The 16,231-nt window shown below is 53.1% G+C and overlaps 1 protein-coding gene across 2 annotated transcripts; it reads right to left on the bottom strand.

Annotated features, from left to right (window-relative positions):
* Positions 1-6,052: 6,052 nt before the first annotated feature.
* On the bottom strand, positions 6,053-15,998 carry TSPAN17 (tetraspanin 17). Of its 2 annotated transcripts, XM_036240147.1 has the most exons (9): positions 15,778-15,998; positions 12,135-12,185; positions 11,899-12,045; positions 10,662-10,832; positions 8,310-8,435; positions 7,456-7,503; positions 6,737-6,853; positions 6,583-6,644; positions 6,053-6,221 (listed from the first exon to the last, which is right to left on the bottom strand). In XM_036240147.1, exons 1-9 carry the CDS (start codon positions 15,862-15,864, stop codon positions 6,203-6,205), a joined length of 828 nt encoding a protein of 275 aa, XP_036096040.1. In that variant the 5' UTR covers positions 15,865-15,998; the 3' UTR covers positions 6,053-6,202. The 2 variants fall into 2 exon arrangements, with proteins under 2 accessions (XP_036096040.1, XP_036096041.1); XM_036240148.1 differs by lacking the exon at positions 11,899-12,045 and having other exon boundaries at positions 15,778-15,879.
* Between the last annotated feature and the right edge of the window lie 233 nt (positions 15,999-16,231).

Genomic DNA, 16,231 nt, shown 5'->3' with positions numbered 1-16,231 from the left:
GGTCTGATGTCTTCACCTGCAACACTCCTAGACCACTTCCACTCTCATCCAAAAAGAAACCCCCCCAGTGACATCGCATCCAGCCCCATCGCACCTCACTCTGCTGATTCTGATTATGCCGATGGTACTGATCTGTATGAAAAGAAGCCCAGCCTCTCTTGTAAGAGCAATGCAAAGGAAACCACAGAGAGAGGTATCTTCTTCTATCAGAGTGGCAAAGATAAAAAGGTGCCAGCTTTGGCTGCTGGGAGCCAGAGGGGCAGGAGCACCTCAGGAAGTGGACATGGCCTCTTCAAAAGGCAATTTGGGAATAGCTATGGATATTTAAAATGCATGTGCCCTTTAACCCAGCCATCTACTTCCAAACATTGACCCTACAAAGATAAAAGTACAAGGGTGTTCACTGCCTGCAAACATCCTGTACATCCAGGGACCATGAATGTTGACTGGGCTGCATCACACAGGTGGACATCACAGGCCCCCTTGCCTGTCTGGCAAGATAAACAGAGGGCCCATCTCCCAGCTGTTTGGGTGAGTAGATCAGTTTATATAAATAATGTGCTTAGAGAAGCAACACATACATAGTAAGGATAAGTTCTTGCTATTATTATGGTTTGCTGTTGTTGAAAAGAATTGAGTGCATCTATACATACTGACATGTAATCATCTCCCAGAAATGCTGGTCAGTGAAAAATGCAGACAGAAGCATGCAGAGGCCATGCAGTATGTGAGCCGGGCTCTAGCTTGCTTTGTTTCTTGAGGAGAGCTGCTTTTGAATGTACAGACCATCTCTGGGAGGGAAAGACAAGACAGAACCACCTGGGGAAAGGGGCAAAAACAGGGACGAGAGGGGGATTTGCACATATCTTCCATGCAGTTTGCAGTTGTAACCACATGCCTGCACGACCTATGCAAACAGATACATCACCTGCAAACACTGCTGACTCACCTGTCTGCATCTCCCACCAGGCCGTGAGCCCCCTGAGGACAGGAACCCCATTGGCTCTGCTGCTAAACTCCCGGTGCCCAACACGGCCTGACATACAAATGTGTGGTGCAGATGTTGGTTGACAGGCAAGCCAGAGGGTATCCCATGTGACAGCCCTGCTGGGACCCCCTCTCTCTAGTCATGACTTCCAAGAGACTCCCACAAATTGGGGGTGGGATATGCTGGGCCAGCCTGGGGAAGGTCTGGCCTAGGCAGGAAGTAGCTTGGTGAGCTATTACCCAGACATGATCATCCCCACAAGCATCCAGGCCTCTGGGTGCCTAAGGGAGCCTTCAGTCATGGGCTAGATGCTCGGGCCACAGCAGAGCCCCCTCTGTATGCAAGGTTCTGATGTCCCCATCTGTTTATGTGGCTGCACAGGGGGCAGGGAATCATTACCGTGGCAACAGCCTTGGCAGTGCCAAGGGGCTAACTGTGTGGATTTTACACTTCTGATGGGCTGAGTTCCAAGCCTCTGATTGGCATGGGCATCAAACTGATGCCTGGGCTGAGGAGCAACTTGAGACACCCTCCCCTGTAGCCCTCATCCTTCTGCCCAACAAAGCAATGGCTGTTCCAGCCGGAAGCCCTGGAGAGAAGGCTTAGCTTTGCCTCTAACCTGAGCCTTGGGTAGAAGTGGGAACGGCTTGACCGTCCACCATCCATCAGGTAAGGGATGGAGAGGCAGACATGGATTGTTGCTGCAGGGAAACACCCCACAGTCACCTGAAATGAGCAGCTTTAATGCACAGACATGAACGGTGGGGGCAGAAAAGCAAGCCTCAGTGAGATGGGGACAATCACCTGCCACTTAGACCACACACTCAAAATGGCAGTGAATGTTTTCTGTGGATACATAATATGCATGCAAAATTTGGATAATGTAAAAGGTCTGGAAGTTGTGATAATCCTGGGGGAGGGTAAAAAAGGGGAACCGAACAGGGGGATAAGGGGACCTGAGCTTCTTCCATCTTTGATGTAGATTGGGTTCCTATTTTACCTATGCTATCAAAATAATTTAAAATTACCCCATTTTATACTGAGGTCTGCCCAACCCATACTCACTCTACTGTTTCCATGGCACTGTCTCCCAAGTGACTCTCACAAGGTCCACTGTGTGTTCTCTCCTCCTAGATCGGCCAGCAACTCCAGACTGTGAGGCGAATCCAGCCCATGCCTGTTTGTATAGCTCAAGGGCTAAGGATGGCTTTGTGGGGTTTTTTGTATTTTGTTGTTAATTCTCACCCAAGGATATTTTTTTCCATTGATTTTTAGAGACAGTGGAAGAGAGGAAAGGAGGGGGAGAGAGACAGAGAAACATCAATACGACAGAGACACATTGATCAGTTGCCTCCCGCACGACCCCAACCAGGGCTGGGGATAGAACCTGCAACCCAGGTACAAGCCCTTGACTGGGAATCGAACCCATAACACTTCGGTGAGTGATCTGCCATTCTAACCACTGAGCACCACTGTGGCCAGGGTGGTTTTATGTTTTTAATGATTGAAAATCAAAAGAAGGATATTTTGTGGCACGTGAAAATTATATGGAATTCTAATTTTAGCATCCAGAGAATTTTACTGGAACACTGCCATGCCCATTTGTCTTGTTGAGAGTGGCCTCACGCTACAAAGGCAGAGCTGAGTGGCCGGAAACCCTAAAATATCTACTCTTTGTTCTTTGCAGACAAAGGCTGCTGACCCCAGTCTGGACTGTGAGCACTATGAGGTGAGTCTTCTTTCATTCTCTAATGTATCCAAGTGCCTACAACCTAGTTGGTGCTCAGTAAGTCTGGCTGAAGAAGCGAAGAGAAGTGTATGTGGTGGAGCATGTAGCTTCAGCCTCCTAGGGAAAGTGACCCCCCCATCACCTCTCCCAGGCAGACATCGCCATCTATGGGGACCGGAGGTGAGCTCATGTCTTCCTGAGCACTGGGAGAAGCTGGGGAGGAGGGGGTCAGTGTTTTTTGTTCCTGGAGTAGACAATGCAGAGGGTGGCAAGACCTGAATTTGGCATCAGGCTTCTGAAAGGTGACATAACTTTACTTGGCAACAGGGGCTCCCCTCAATTACCTCCACACTCCCAGCACCTCCCTGCCCTGGGATCCTGCTACAGTGGGTGGGCTGCTCTTTGGTGCCATCTGGTGATCACTGGGAGTGGATCCCCCAAGACATGCACACCTTAAGGCTCTATCCTTTGGGAGGGGACCCTGGCCTGACCTCTCTAGGCCACCTGACCAGAGCCAAAGGCTCAGCAGCATGAGCCCTCTCTGTCCCTTCTGGTTCCCCCTTCAGCCCTCTCTCTGAGGTGGCCCAATTTCACAGGATGCCTTCCCACCAAGCTAGAAGACCCTCCTTGGTCACACTAGGCAGGCCCTGGATTTCTGGGGCACTCCCAGGCTGCCAATGACCACCTGTCACCTCCAGTAACAGAGTATGGGAAGGTCACCTTGGTCCCCATGGCCCAGGGACCTGCCTAGAGGGATGAGCAAGGGGCAGCCTTACACACTTCCTTGTGTTTTCTACACATCTGGAAAGGTCCCCATCTGAGTTAGGGTTCCTCAGTGCAAGGAAAAGAACTGCTTTAAGTTCTACTTTGGGGACAGGAATTTGTCTCTAAACAGCATGCTGCGCCACCTAGCAGTGACCATATGCTCATCACCACGTCCACACTGCACCACTACCAGCTGCTCCATGGGCTTCTGCCGAGACCAGGGCCCAGGAAGGCAAGGGCGAGTGCGAGCTGCCTCAGAAAGCTCGGCCTCCAGCCAGAGCTGCGTGGATCAATGAGTTGGTGGATTGATGGATGTGCTGTGGCAGAACTGAGCTTTGGAGAACTCTGGGTCCCCAGCCAGGGTCATGATCACTCCTACCAGTCATTCTATCCCATTTCACCAATCCTATTTCCAAATATAACCCATTTCCTCCATCTCCCTCTGTCGGTGCCCTCTGCCCTTCACCCACCCCCACCTCTCCAGTACCCCTGGCTTCCTCATGCTAAGCCCATTCTGGCTTCAGGGCCTGTGGGGCAGCTGATACTAAAACCTAGAACACTGTTCTGGAGCTTCCCAAAGATAGCACCCCCTCCTCCAGTCACCCCGTTCAAAAGGGTCCCTTCTCCCAGATACCCCAGCTGTCACTGTCTAGCCCATCACATCTACTTTTTCATGCATGTATTAACACAAATGCTCGCGTGCCTAGTTTCTGTGTCTCGCCCATAAGAATGTAGCACAAGGGCTGGGACCCTGCCCTTCTCTCCCCTTCATCCCCAGCACTTAAGTGGATGCTCAACTCATGCTCGGGGAAGATACCTTACTGCCGTTACTAGCGGGCACTGCAAGTGTGGTTTCACCCTGATGTGTCAGAGAGGCAGGGCGGGTCTGAGGCAAAACCCTGCTGAAAGGCGTCAGAGCTGGGCACCTCCCTCCCTCTGAGCAGTTCCATCAGGAAGAGAACCTCCACCTCACACAGGAGTTGTTAGGTTTGGGGTAGGGGATGAAAACGAAAGCATTTGAAATTAGAAGACAGAAGACTGTGAGCTGAATGTATTGTAGCTTCTATAAACCACCTGCAACCAGCGCCTGTCAGGGACCCCAGGACTGATGCTGGGTGCACACCCCACATCCCACTCACCTGGCCACAACTCCCAGCATCCCTGAGTGGCAAAGAGCCCCCGTGGGTGACTATCCCAGAAGGATCTACAGTGGCTCAGGGGCCAAAGTTGGCCCCACACCTTCTGTTTGGTTCTCAGGTTTTTAATTTTTTTTCATTAGTTGCCAACAATTTAAAAATCTGGATCTCTGGCCTCTCCAGATTACTAACATTAGACCTGCATTCTCACTTTATAGCAATTAGCTAGTTTCATGGCAGCCCCCACCTGAGACGGATCTGCTGCACCGCACTCCCCTCCGTGCCAAGGCCGGGCTGACAAAAGTGGGTTTACAGTTGTTAATATGGAAAACAGGACATTAATGAATAATACAAGAATAAACTCTGTCGCATACTCACAACTTTTGCCCACCCTAGTATTTCTCTTGTCACAAAGCAGTCTGTGTCCCATCTTGAGTAACAATGGGAAAGTCAAAGTAGCACTGCAAAGGCCTCACTACTCAAAGGCCTAATTTCATTCATCTACAATATGACCTACCTGGCCCTCAAGACATCTGAGTTTGAGATCTGGAAACTAGCCACAAAGAGCTGCCCAGGGAGGGATATGAAAGTCACTCCACACACACTCCCTCATGTGGCTGTTAAGAGGCAGAACTGAGAATAGCAGCCAGACTTTCCCAAGCTTGAGCCAGTTTGCTCCTTTTGAAGTTTTTAAGTTCATGGAACCCCGGAAGCACTAGTAAGCAGGGTGGACACACCAGGCACTTGACTACCTGGTGAGGTTGCCAGAGAAAAATCAAGAGGTAGGGAATGCGCTACTGGCGCGCCCTCTGGTGGCCATGAGGCAGCTCTGCAGGCCACAGGGAAGAGTTAGAACTTAATTCCAAGTAGTGAGCCCAGGAGTTAATCATCATGACCTCCCTACCCCCTAGTTCTGCGCTTCCAGCTACTTCCTTCCCAAAACCTTCCTCATCTCCATATGACCCCTCAACCACCTTCCTGGGCCCACTGGCACCCATTTCAGTCCCCAGCAGGGTCAGCCCTTCTTCCCCGTCCTCTTCAAGGCAGGGTCCAGCCTCCATTCTTCACATCCCTGTGCTTCCCTCTAGGCTTGGCCACAGCAGCCTCCAGGTGGTGGCAGGGAAGAGGTGGGGAAGGCCAACTCCTGGCCTACAGGGTCAGGCAGGGCAGAGCCGAAGGAAAGAGCAGAATGGGTCAGGCGGGGCCTCAGAGAATGGGGTGTGTGTATCCCGAGAGATGTTGACACTAAAGAGCTGCCACAACCAAATGTCCATTCTTACTGAGAAACCGGGGATCTGGACTTTTATGTTAAATATAACAAGTGTGAAAGTTTGGCTCAAAAGTATACATGACCCAAGCAAAAGAAAACGGTGCAGGTTGTGTCCGGGCCAGGGGCCCTGCTGCTGACAGAACCAGATGTGGGGGGTGAACCAGTGGTTTTCAAGGTTTTGTTTATTTGAGTAGTTTGTAGCCATCATCATGTTTGATCCTGAGAGGCAAGCAAGGGAGAGAAAATTCTTGGACTCATTTTCGAGTCTGAGACACTGAGGCTGAAGTGGGATCCTGGAACGGTCAAGGTCACAGCTAGTAGAGAGCTCTGAAGCTGCGGGAGGCCATATCTCAGGCAAAAGCAGGCCCGACGCCCGCCCCCAAACCACCATGCAGAGAGCTGTGTCCCAGCCTGCACCCGTCCGCGTCCCCTGGAGAGCTCACCACATAACAAAACAGCCAAGACAGCGGCTCCCTGTGCACTCACTGACACACACACCCTCCATGCACACAAGTCCAGAACAGGCAACCCAGGCAGAGTCATGCGGCTCTCTCTGTGGGCACATAGCACACACGAGCCCCACATGGGGCTCAGGTCCAAGCAGAAATGCCTCCTGCAGCCATGCCCTTCACGGCACAGCGGCAGGTCCCTGGGAAGGCCAGATAGGTAGCCATGGCCAGCGTGGTAGCCTCACCAGTTGGCCTTCACTGCCCTGATGTCGCTTACGAGGTTCTGGGCCAGGCAGATGCCAAAGATCTGAAAAAGGGAGAAGGTGAGGGAGAGGCCATCGGCAGAGTGGAGGGACCTGGGGTAAAAGAGTGGTGGCAGCATGTGAGCCTCCACAGTACCTGGAGGAGGGCGATGCCCACAAAGACCCCGGCCACGACGATCAGGTTGTCCTGCAGCCACTTCTCAAACTGGCCCACACAGCCTTTAGTGTGGATGGAGCCCTGCTGCTCCAGCTCCTGGGGACACACAGGTATGGGGTTCAGTCCACGCACCACCATGAGCCTCATCTTACCCCTGCCCCAGGGCCTTACGCCTCAGCGCCTGCTTCCTGGAGCTCTGCTCCAGGCCTTGGTATGGCTGGCTCCTTCTCATCACTGGGGTCTCAGCAGACACCCACTCCTCTGAGAGGCATTTTCTGACTGCCCCGCCCCAATCACCTCCCTTATTTTATTTTCTTCCAAGCTCTTAGCTGAAATTGTCACATTACTATTCACATTTATTTATCAATGAGCTTTCTGTGTCTCCCTCCACTGGAGTGGGAGCTTCTTGAGAGCCCAGGCTCTGTTTGTCTCAGGAGCGTGCATCCCATGTCAACAGCAAAACTGGGCACCCCGTGGGTGCTCAACAAAGAGCTGGACTGAGCAAACGCACCTGTGCCTGTGCCCACAGGTCCACTGCCCCCATATTTGCAGTACCAAGGCCTGCGTGCCTGGATGGTTCTTGGGACTTAGCACCCCTTCCCCACAGACCCCTGTGGCCTTGCCAGAGGAGCTTATGAGGGGCCCTTTCCCATCCCAGTGCTCCCAACCGCCCCCGGCCCTGTCCCTGCCCCTCTCACCAGTTTGAGCCGGACATCATAGCCACACTGGGTGTTGAGAACATCTTCCTGAGGAGAAACAGGCCCAATGAGCCATCGGTGATGGGGGCACCCCTGGGACCCATGGTACCCAGACTGCAATAGTCCTTGCTCCTCAGGGGAAGCAGATGGATCGTGGATTCAGCTGTACCCAGGGGCTCACTGAGGCCCATGCACCTTTGCCTGACACCAGGATGCCTAGCTGCACACGACAGCTTGAGCTCTCTCCCATGTGAGAATCCTGCCTGATCATGTTTTACAAGAATGGGAAGAAACCTGGCCCACAGTGTCCCAGGTGAACTGTGAATACAAAGATGTCACTGTGAGAAGTTTCTGCTCTTAAGTTATAAAGGGATCAGAACCCCCACTCCTAACACCCCAGTATAGTGGCCCAGGGGTATGGTGATGGCTTCAGCCTAGGTGGGGCCTTGTCACATACACCAGTGACTGAGGGAATGACCCAGTCAGTCCCTGGCCCCCAGACAAGCTTCAGGCCAACCAGGAGCAGACTCAGCCTGGGCTGCATTTAGCTGGAAACACAAGGTGCCTGAAGCCCGGTGGGCCAGGCCCTGTGCCCAGGGCCCTGCAAGTAGCATGTCAATACAACCGAAGACACAAGTTTTGCTTAAGAGGCACAGCCTCAACTCCAGCAGGCCTCAGTGCTGCTCACCAATACAAACTCCCCAACCTGGTGGGGTAGCCCATATAAAATGACCTCCTCCCGACATCCATAGCCCCCAGGGTGAGAACAAGCTAGACCTGTGATGGGTTGTTCCCAGACTGGGCCTGCACTCAGCAATGCCCTCCAAAACTGCCCCTCACCAGGCACCACTCACCGCAGGGTCCCTAACGCAGCAGGAGAAGGGCACCCCGCAGCGCTCCCGGCTCGGGTTCAAGTCAGTGCAGTTGAAATAGATATTGAGGTTCCAGTCGTTGGGCCCTCGGGCTCCACAGCAAGACCACTAAAGGAGGAGGGAAAGGGGGAGAGCCCCAGGTAAGGCAGACCCACCCTGTTTAGGGACAAGCCCAGGCTGGAGAGCAGAGGTGGGGAATGTCCGGCCCACGGGCTGCATAGGCCTGCGACATCCATACTAGCTAACATCACACACCTCACCAAACTAGCCTGACCAAATACAGAAGGCTAATTTTTAAGTTGATAATTTTGTATGGCCCATGAATAATGTTATAAATATCCAAATGGCCTTTGGCAGAAAAAAGGTTCCCCGCCCCTGCAGAGAGACAGGGCCAGACTGGGAAGGGTGCGTGCAGAGGCAGCCAGGCGGGCAGGCACCTCCCCACTGCCCTCCCAGCAGACAAACTGGGCCAAGCCCAGGGTCATCAGAGCAGCTCTAGGCTCCTGCCCAGGTTGGTGTGAGCTGAGGGTAGTAGGAAGATGCTCCTGAACTTGTCCCCCTAACCCAAGAGAGGCTGTAAAAGGAAGGAGTGGTTCAGTTAGTTGAGTTAGTTGAGCGTTGTCCTGTGCACCAAAAGGTTGCCTGTTCAATTCCTGGTCAGGGCACGTGTTCAGATTGCAGTTCTATCCCAGGTCGGGGCACATAAGGAAGGCAACCAATCGATGTTTCTCTCTCCCCCTCCCTCTCTCCCTCCCTCCCTCCTTCCCTCCCTCTCTCTCTCTAAGCATGTCCTCAGGTGAGCATTTTTAAAAAAGGGATTGGGGCAAGGATGTTGGCCCAAGAACTGGGACCTTCTGCAGGACTCTGAGGGGTGGGTATTGGGCCAAGCCCGGTGGGGAGAGGCTCCACTAAACATGTCTACACCAGGTCTCCCCACACTCACCCAGAGATTTTACGAAGACCTCTCTTCCTTTCCACAAGGGCATGAGGACAATCCTGCCATACTCAGAACCCTCCCACTGCACTTCATAAACGTTGTCATCAGCACCCATGTCCCCATCTCCCCTTCCCCATTTCAGCCTTACCACAATTTATAACTTTACACATGCATACACACATACACACATCTGTTTGTTTGCTTATTTATCATCTGTCTCTCCACCCAGACTGTCATCCCCATGAGGATAGGTCCCCACTTTTTTCACTATAGAATCCCCAGCACCCAGCCCAGGGCCTGGCACATGATAAGCCCATAACAATTCCGTGTTGAATGAACAAACAAACCATGTCCTAATCACATGGCTATATGCCTGCCTAGCCCTGGGTTGAGAGCTCCTCAAAGCAGACACCAGCTCTAGTTCATCTCTGGATCCCAGAGTAGATAATGTGGACAGTGCTAAATGAATATGGCTGTATAAGTGGGTGTGACTGGGTGTCACTGTGTGTGTGGAAGAGAACCTGCAGGTGTGAGGTGTCTAGGATTTCATGAACTGTTCACTGACTGCTTCTTCACAGGAGTAAGTATGCAAGCTTGAGGACAGAGCTTCTATATAGTCTCAAACTCTAATATGTTCAGAGCCCAAACAAATAATATAAATAAGAGAGAAGACTGACAGGTATAATAAAATACAGAGTGTCAGGGACAGTGGCAAATAGAGAGCCCCTGTACTAGCAAAGGGGGTAGCAACGATGCCCCAGCCGATACTGTGGGCCCATGGTTTCTAGAAGAGGGAATCTACTTTTTTTGTGTGTGTGTATTTATCTTCAGATAGAGCGGGAGGGAGAGATGGGGGAAGCAAGAGAGAAACATCAACATGAGAAAGACACATTGAGTGGTTGGGTTGCCACCCACACGAACCCAACCGGGGCAGGGACAAACTGCAACCATGGTACGCCCTTAGCGGGAAGGGACCCGGGACTCTCCGGTCCTCAGGCCAACACTCTAACTGCTGAGCCAAACCGGCCAGGGTGGAATCTACATTTTTATTCCTTGTTAAGTGTGGTATAAGCCCTGACCTAGTTCGGAGCCTCTGGGCTCTGTTCCCCAAACCAGTTTCCCTGCAGGACTAGGCATATGGAGACCCACATGTTCGGAGCCTCTGGGCTCTGTTCCCCAAACCAGTTTCCCTGCAGGACTAGGCATATGGAGAACAACAGGGATCACCAAGGGCCGGCTTCCTTTCAGAAAGGAGAACTCCTGGCTCTCTTCCTGGGGCCGGCCTGGCCTGGATGGGTGAGGGAATGGTTTCAGCACACAGAGCACTTGCTCCCTGGCTCCTCTGCCCAGCAGGTGCCCCCTGCAGGTGGCAGACCAGCGCTGGACGGTGAACTCACATATTCCTGAGCAAAGTCAATGAGGTTCTGGAGGTCAATGTCATCCCGATAGGCCTTGACGTTGTTGTTGATGAAGAGGTTGAGCTGGTCTCGTATCCAGTCCTTGAAGACGAAGACCAGGATCCCTGTCGCGAGCTCCAGGAAGAAGATGAGGCCGAGGAACACTGAGAACTGGGGGTGGGGACATACAGACGGTGGGGGTTGGAGACGCAGGGCCTGGTGGGTGCCACCAGACAGAGCTCTGCCCCCATGGGGATCCAAGACAGCTCGCAGTCCCCACCTTCTATCATGTTTATGTTGTTTTATGATGGTGAAGACAGTGCTGCCCTTACCTACCCATACATTCGGCTTCCTCTGGTAATTACAGGGTTTTTTTCTTTTGTTTTGTTTTTGAGAAACCACCCTTCACATACACCTTCAGTTTCTGTGGCTCAGCTGGAGCCATTACCTCCTTCCCCATTCCCAGACAGAGGACTGGGCATGCGCCAGGAGCTCACCAATCAGAGCGTTACCTCCCAGGGGCCACAGGGATTGGTCCAGACACAGCAAATCAGAATCAAGGAGATGAAATTAAAGGACTTGACACAATGGTTGAGAAAAAGAGACTCAACCTCCAGTAGGAGTTTCTAGGAGAACAGCATGAAGCCAGCACCGACCATTCCTGGGCATCCTTGGACCCCATGGGGAATGGAGCTAACCAAGAGGGACAGAACGAAGAAACAGAGACCAGGCCAAGTGACACTGTAGTGGTTCCTGGACCCCAATGTGCTGGCAGCCAGCACACCCCTGGGCTTTTCTTAGTAAGCCAATAAATATCCTTTCATGTTTAGGCCACTGGTTTTCTGTCATTTACAAGAGAAAGGATCCTATAAATACAGATAATATGTTCTGGCCAGTATCAATCAGTGGTTGAGCATTGACCCATGCACCAAGAGGTGTCCAGTTCGATTCCTGTTAGGGCACATGCTCAGGGTGTGGTCCAATCCCCAGTGGGGACATGCAGGAGGCAGCCAATCAATGTTCTCTCTCGTCAATGTTTCTATCTCTCTCTCCCTCTCCCTTCCTCTCTCTCTAAATTCAATAAAGAAAAATATTTAAAAATGAATACAGATAATATGAATCTAATATATATTGTTATAACACAATAAAGCTACCCATTATAAAGCAAAAAATACATGCAAGAAGTGGGTGGGAGGAGGTTGGGGTCCCCAGTGGATCTAGGTTGGGGGACACTCACAAACTTGAGCAGGAAGGTGTTCTCCCGGAGGGCCCCGATGCAGCCAGCAAAACCCAGCACTGACATGATGCCTCCAACCACTACAAACAGCCACACGGGATCAAGGCCTCCCAGATCTGTCAGCGCTGAGATGTTGGAGAGAACGCCCTGTGCCAGGGGAGCAGAGGCAAGTGGGGGTGCTGATCTTCCCATCATTTTGACCTGCAGCAGCCCCATGCCCTACCCCACCTCCTTACCTTCTCACCCCAGGCCCAGAGGCCGATGGCCAGGAACAAGGCTCCTAACACCTGCAAGAGCAGAAGCAAAGAGCTGAGAGCTGAGATACCAGCATCCTGCTCCACCCCCAACAGAGCCTCTTTCCCCCAGCACTCAGTATCTTCAGAGGGAGAGAAAGGAAGAGGGCAAGGGCTGTAAATGGGATCCAGGTTCCTTTATACCTTCCCAAGAACACTTCTCAGTGCTTCTTGCCCACAGCACACAGCCTAGAAGATTAAACACCCCTTAGCCTTGGAATGGACATCAGGGCTTTTTCCTGGAACTCAGAACTGGAACAGAGGGCAATCACGACACTCCCATCAAGCAGCAGCAGCAGTGTCCTGAGCCTCTGCTCCTGCCCCAGCCCAGGCTGGGATTCAGGGCTCTTAGCATCTGTCCCCTCCCAAGTCCAGCCCTCTGGCTTCTCTGCAACTCTGTGACCACCAGCCCACCCCCATTCCACCATTTCAACCTCTGTCTGCCAGAGGCTGTTTTCTGCCAAATTCCATTCTCAGAGCTCAAAACCAAAGCCCCCTGCATGACAAGGAATCCTGATATAGAGCAGGACCCAACTATGGGGTCCCAGCCTGGGTCAGTGGCTGTATCCTAGAAAACATGTGGCCACAGCTCTGCCTGGGCCTTCTAAACGCCACCAGCCATCCTGACTCAATTCCATACTGGGAAGAGACCTGGATATCAAGGCTGCTGCCTGACCCTGAGCAGATCCCTGACCATCCATCACCTCCAGCCCAAATCCAGGGCCATGAACCCACCTCTTCAGACCACCCTCCACCCCCTGCTTTCTCTTCAGGCTCCCCCTCAGCACCTAGCCTGGTCAACTGCATGCCACCTGTAATGCCTTCCCCTCTGACCCCAGGCTCCTCCAATTGCTGCACGCTTTCTTTAGAAATGTCTTTCCTTCCCTCCTCCACACTAGATCTTGGGATGTGAAACCAAACATCACTTCTCCTGCCTCATCCCACTTGACCTACCCACAGTATTTAGACAGGCTACTACCACTGCTCTCTCCTTCTTGAACCCCTCAGTGATTAACTCACTGCCATTCTTTGACCTGCCCCTTCTCAGCCTCCTTCCCAGCACCTCTGCTTCACCCACCCTAGGCAAGTAGCCACACCCACTCCCCACCAGTTCTAGCCTCAGCCTTCTGCCCTTCTACCTCCTCCCACTCATTTTCCATCCCTTCATGAAACTGACATCTCCAGGATTGCCATCCAAGCCTCTCCTAGCTCCAGACACTTACTGCAAACACTCCCATGTCCCAGGTTCTGTTCTTACACTTCAGTGGGGGAAATCCACAGTGAGTAAACAAGGTAATTTCAGTTACCAACAGATCCTTCAAAGAAAATCAAACAGGACGACACAATGGGGAGTGATTAGGGGTGATGGGGAGTAAACTTTATTTAGGGAAAGTGGTGACATTTTAGCTGAGGTTAAATTGATAAAAAGGTACAGAGAGCAGAAGAGAATTCCAGGGAGAAGGACTGGCAAAGGTTAGGTCAGTTTTGGTTGTGCAAGGATACAAAGTGAAGGAAATGGGGCCAGACCCCAAATGGTGCTGAAGGCCATGGGAAGGAGTCTGGACTATATTCTAGTGAGAAACCACTGCAAGATTATGAGCCAGATAACACCAGGATTTGCTTTCCATTAAAACAAAAACAAAAAAAAATCTCTGGACCTGTTTCATAGTTACCTCCCTTAGGCCACCTTGATCCAAACCTGAAACTTTCCCTCTATCCCGTCCCCAAAGTGGCCTGGTCCTGTCAATCCAGCCTTACAACTTCCCCTGGAGCTTTCCTCCCCACCCCCAACTTTACTCCAGCCCTCCTCCCTGGTCTCCCCACCTCCAACTCCTGTCCCTCACCCACCCTCTCCAAGGAAAGCTCTAATACAAAAGCCAGAACAAACCCACAACCAGCATTGAAGCCCTCACTGTTCCACACTGCCTTCGACATAAACTCAAACTCTGCCCCTGCCCCTGCCCCTGCCCCAGCCCCAGGACCATGGAACAAGCCTGGGTCTCTCATGCCTGTCCCCTTTTGGCATTTGAGAGCTCTACTCAATGCCCTACCTCACCTCCACCCATTGCCCACTAGACTGTCACCTTGGCTCTGCACTTATTGGCTATGTGTCTCTAGGTTAAGTGACTTTACCTCCCTGTGCCTGTTACCTTATATATAAAATATAGATGATAATAATGTAGCTTCAAGAATACAGTAAATGCCTGGCCAGTGTGGCTCAGTGGTTGAGTGTCAACCCATGCACCAAGGGTCACTGGTTTGATTCCTGGTCAGGGCACATGCCCAGGTTGTGGGCCAAATCCCCAGTGGGGGGCATGCAGGAGATGGCCAATTGATGTTCTCTCTCATCGACATTTCTCTCTCTCTCTCTCTCTCTCTCTCTCTCTCTCTCTCTCTCCCTCTCCCTTCCTCTCTCTTTAAAATCAATAAAGAAAAAAAGAGTAAATGGGATTACAACGGACCCTTTGGGAACCGGGTCCTTGGCCTTTGCTCTTTACTAAAAAGAATACAGTAAACTATAATCATTTGATATAGCAGAGGCCTAGAGAGAAGTGACTTGCCCACAGTCTCACAGCTAGGCCTGTACATGTAGGCTTCCAGGAAAGTCTGCACACATCCTACACCCTCCAAGAACAGAGCACTGCTGGAGCCAAAGGACATTCATGTGTGAGGGTGATGGCATGGGCAGCATGTGGGTAGAGGGCTGTGCCACGGAGTCATGCTGAACTGAATGGGCCTGGCATTTTTACCAGGGCAGAAGAAGCAGAGATTGCAGAGGCAGCAAGCAGCTTGGAGAGATGAGATGGGGGAGGGAGATAGGAAAGATGACTTGGCAGGGCCCAGAGGCACAGATGCCACTCTGGGAGGGGCACCAGCAGCTCTCTTCTCAGGACAGGAGCAGCCCCACTCTGGAGCCTTGGTTAGGTCAGCTGTGGAATGTGGAATTCTGTTCCCCAGGGCCAGCTCCCAGCCTCTCAGTAGGGGTGATCCTCCCCCAGGACTCTATTGTCCTTCTGCCCAAAAGCCTCCCAGTAAGGGGCTGGGGTGGAGAGGCTTTGACCCAAGCCCCTTTTGCCAGAGCTAAAAGCAGTGTACCAGGCCCAGGTGCTGGAGGGGCGAGGGGCGAGGGGCGAGGGGCAGGGGCGAGGGGCGAGGGGCGAGGGGCGAGGGGCGAGGGGCGAGGGGCGAGGGGCGAGGGGCGGGAAAAGAGACCTAGCCCTTCCTTCTCAGCAGACTCTCTTCCCTAAACCAAGGCTGGGGCTCAGCATGCACCCCTCACCCCAGGGTTTTAAAGGGAGGGAGGAAGGAAAGGTGTTAGGAAGGACAGGCCACTCAGCGCACACGTACCCCTGTGGCCTTCAGGAAAACACTCCCCTCTTCTCCGCCATGCCTTGGGAAGGCACAGGGAGGCTCCCATTCCCCACACCAGGCCAGTGGTGACTGGAACCCTCCCCCTGCAATCTGAACTTCCCAGCAGTTCCCTCCGGTGGTCTTGGGGCGTTGAACAGGTAGGAATGGGAGGAAGGAGTGGGGAGACCTCCTTCTCCCGTCACCCCTAGCACAGGGCCTGAAACCCCACGCTCACCCAGAAGACAATGTTGAAGCCGAACAGGAAGTATTTCCCGCAGCAGCCGACTTCGGGTTCCTGGAAGTGCTGGTGCTTGCCGGGCATGGTGGGCGGCCGCCCGCTGGCCGGGTGACCGGAGCCCGAGCCGGCCGGGCCCAGCCCTCCGCGGGCAGCCCTGGGCTAGAGCCACCCGGGGCCTAGCCCGGCGGCTGCGGCTTCATGGCCAAGGCCACCCGGAGAGCCCGTCGGGCCCCGCCCGCCCCACAGGGACCGCCCCCGGCGCCAGGACCGCCCTGCTCGTCGCTGGGTACCCTCAGAGCCCCACGCCTGGCTCCACCCCCGAGCTGCACGGTCCCTCCGATCCCCCGCCTCTGGGCCTGGCCCCGCCCTAGACACCTCCCTCGCACCCCTCTCTACCGGCCCCCGACTTGGCTGGAAGCGCAGGCAGCCGGAACGCGCCCCTGCGTCCTTC

Source organism: Molossus molossus, unplaced genomic scaffold, assembly GCF_014108415.1.
Source record: "Molossus molossus isolate mMolMol1 unplaced genomic scaffold, mMolMol1.p scaffold_m16_p_4, whole genome shotgun sequence".
Classification (NCBI taxonomy): domain Eukaryota; kingdom Metazoa; phylum Chordata; class Mammalia; order Chiroptera; family Molossidae; genus Molossus; species Molossus molossus.
Note: the sequence above shows the minus strand (reverse complement) of the source record. Positions and strands in the feature narration are given on the sequence as shown.

Bases quoted from the DNA above. Each gene is read 5' to 3' on its own strand.
- TSPAN17 (XM_036240147.1), bottom strand. From the start codon at position 15,864: ATGCCCGGCAAGCACCAGCACTTCCAGGAACCCGAAGTCGGCTGCTGC. The intron at 12,046-12,134 runs GTAAGGAGGTGG...CCCCTGGCACAG, and splicing joins TCTGGGCCTGGGGTGAGAAG to GGCGTTCTCTCCAACATCTC. The intron at 7,504-8,309 runs GTGAGTGGTGCC...GTTTCTCCTCAG, and splicing joins GCTGCGTTAGGGACCCTGCG to GAAGATGTTCTCAACACCCA.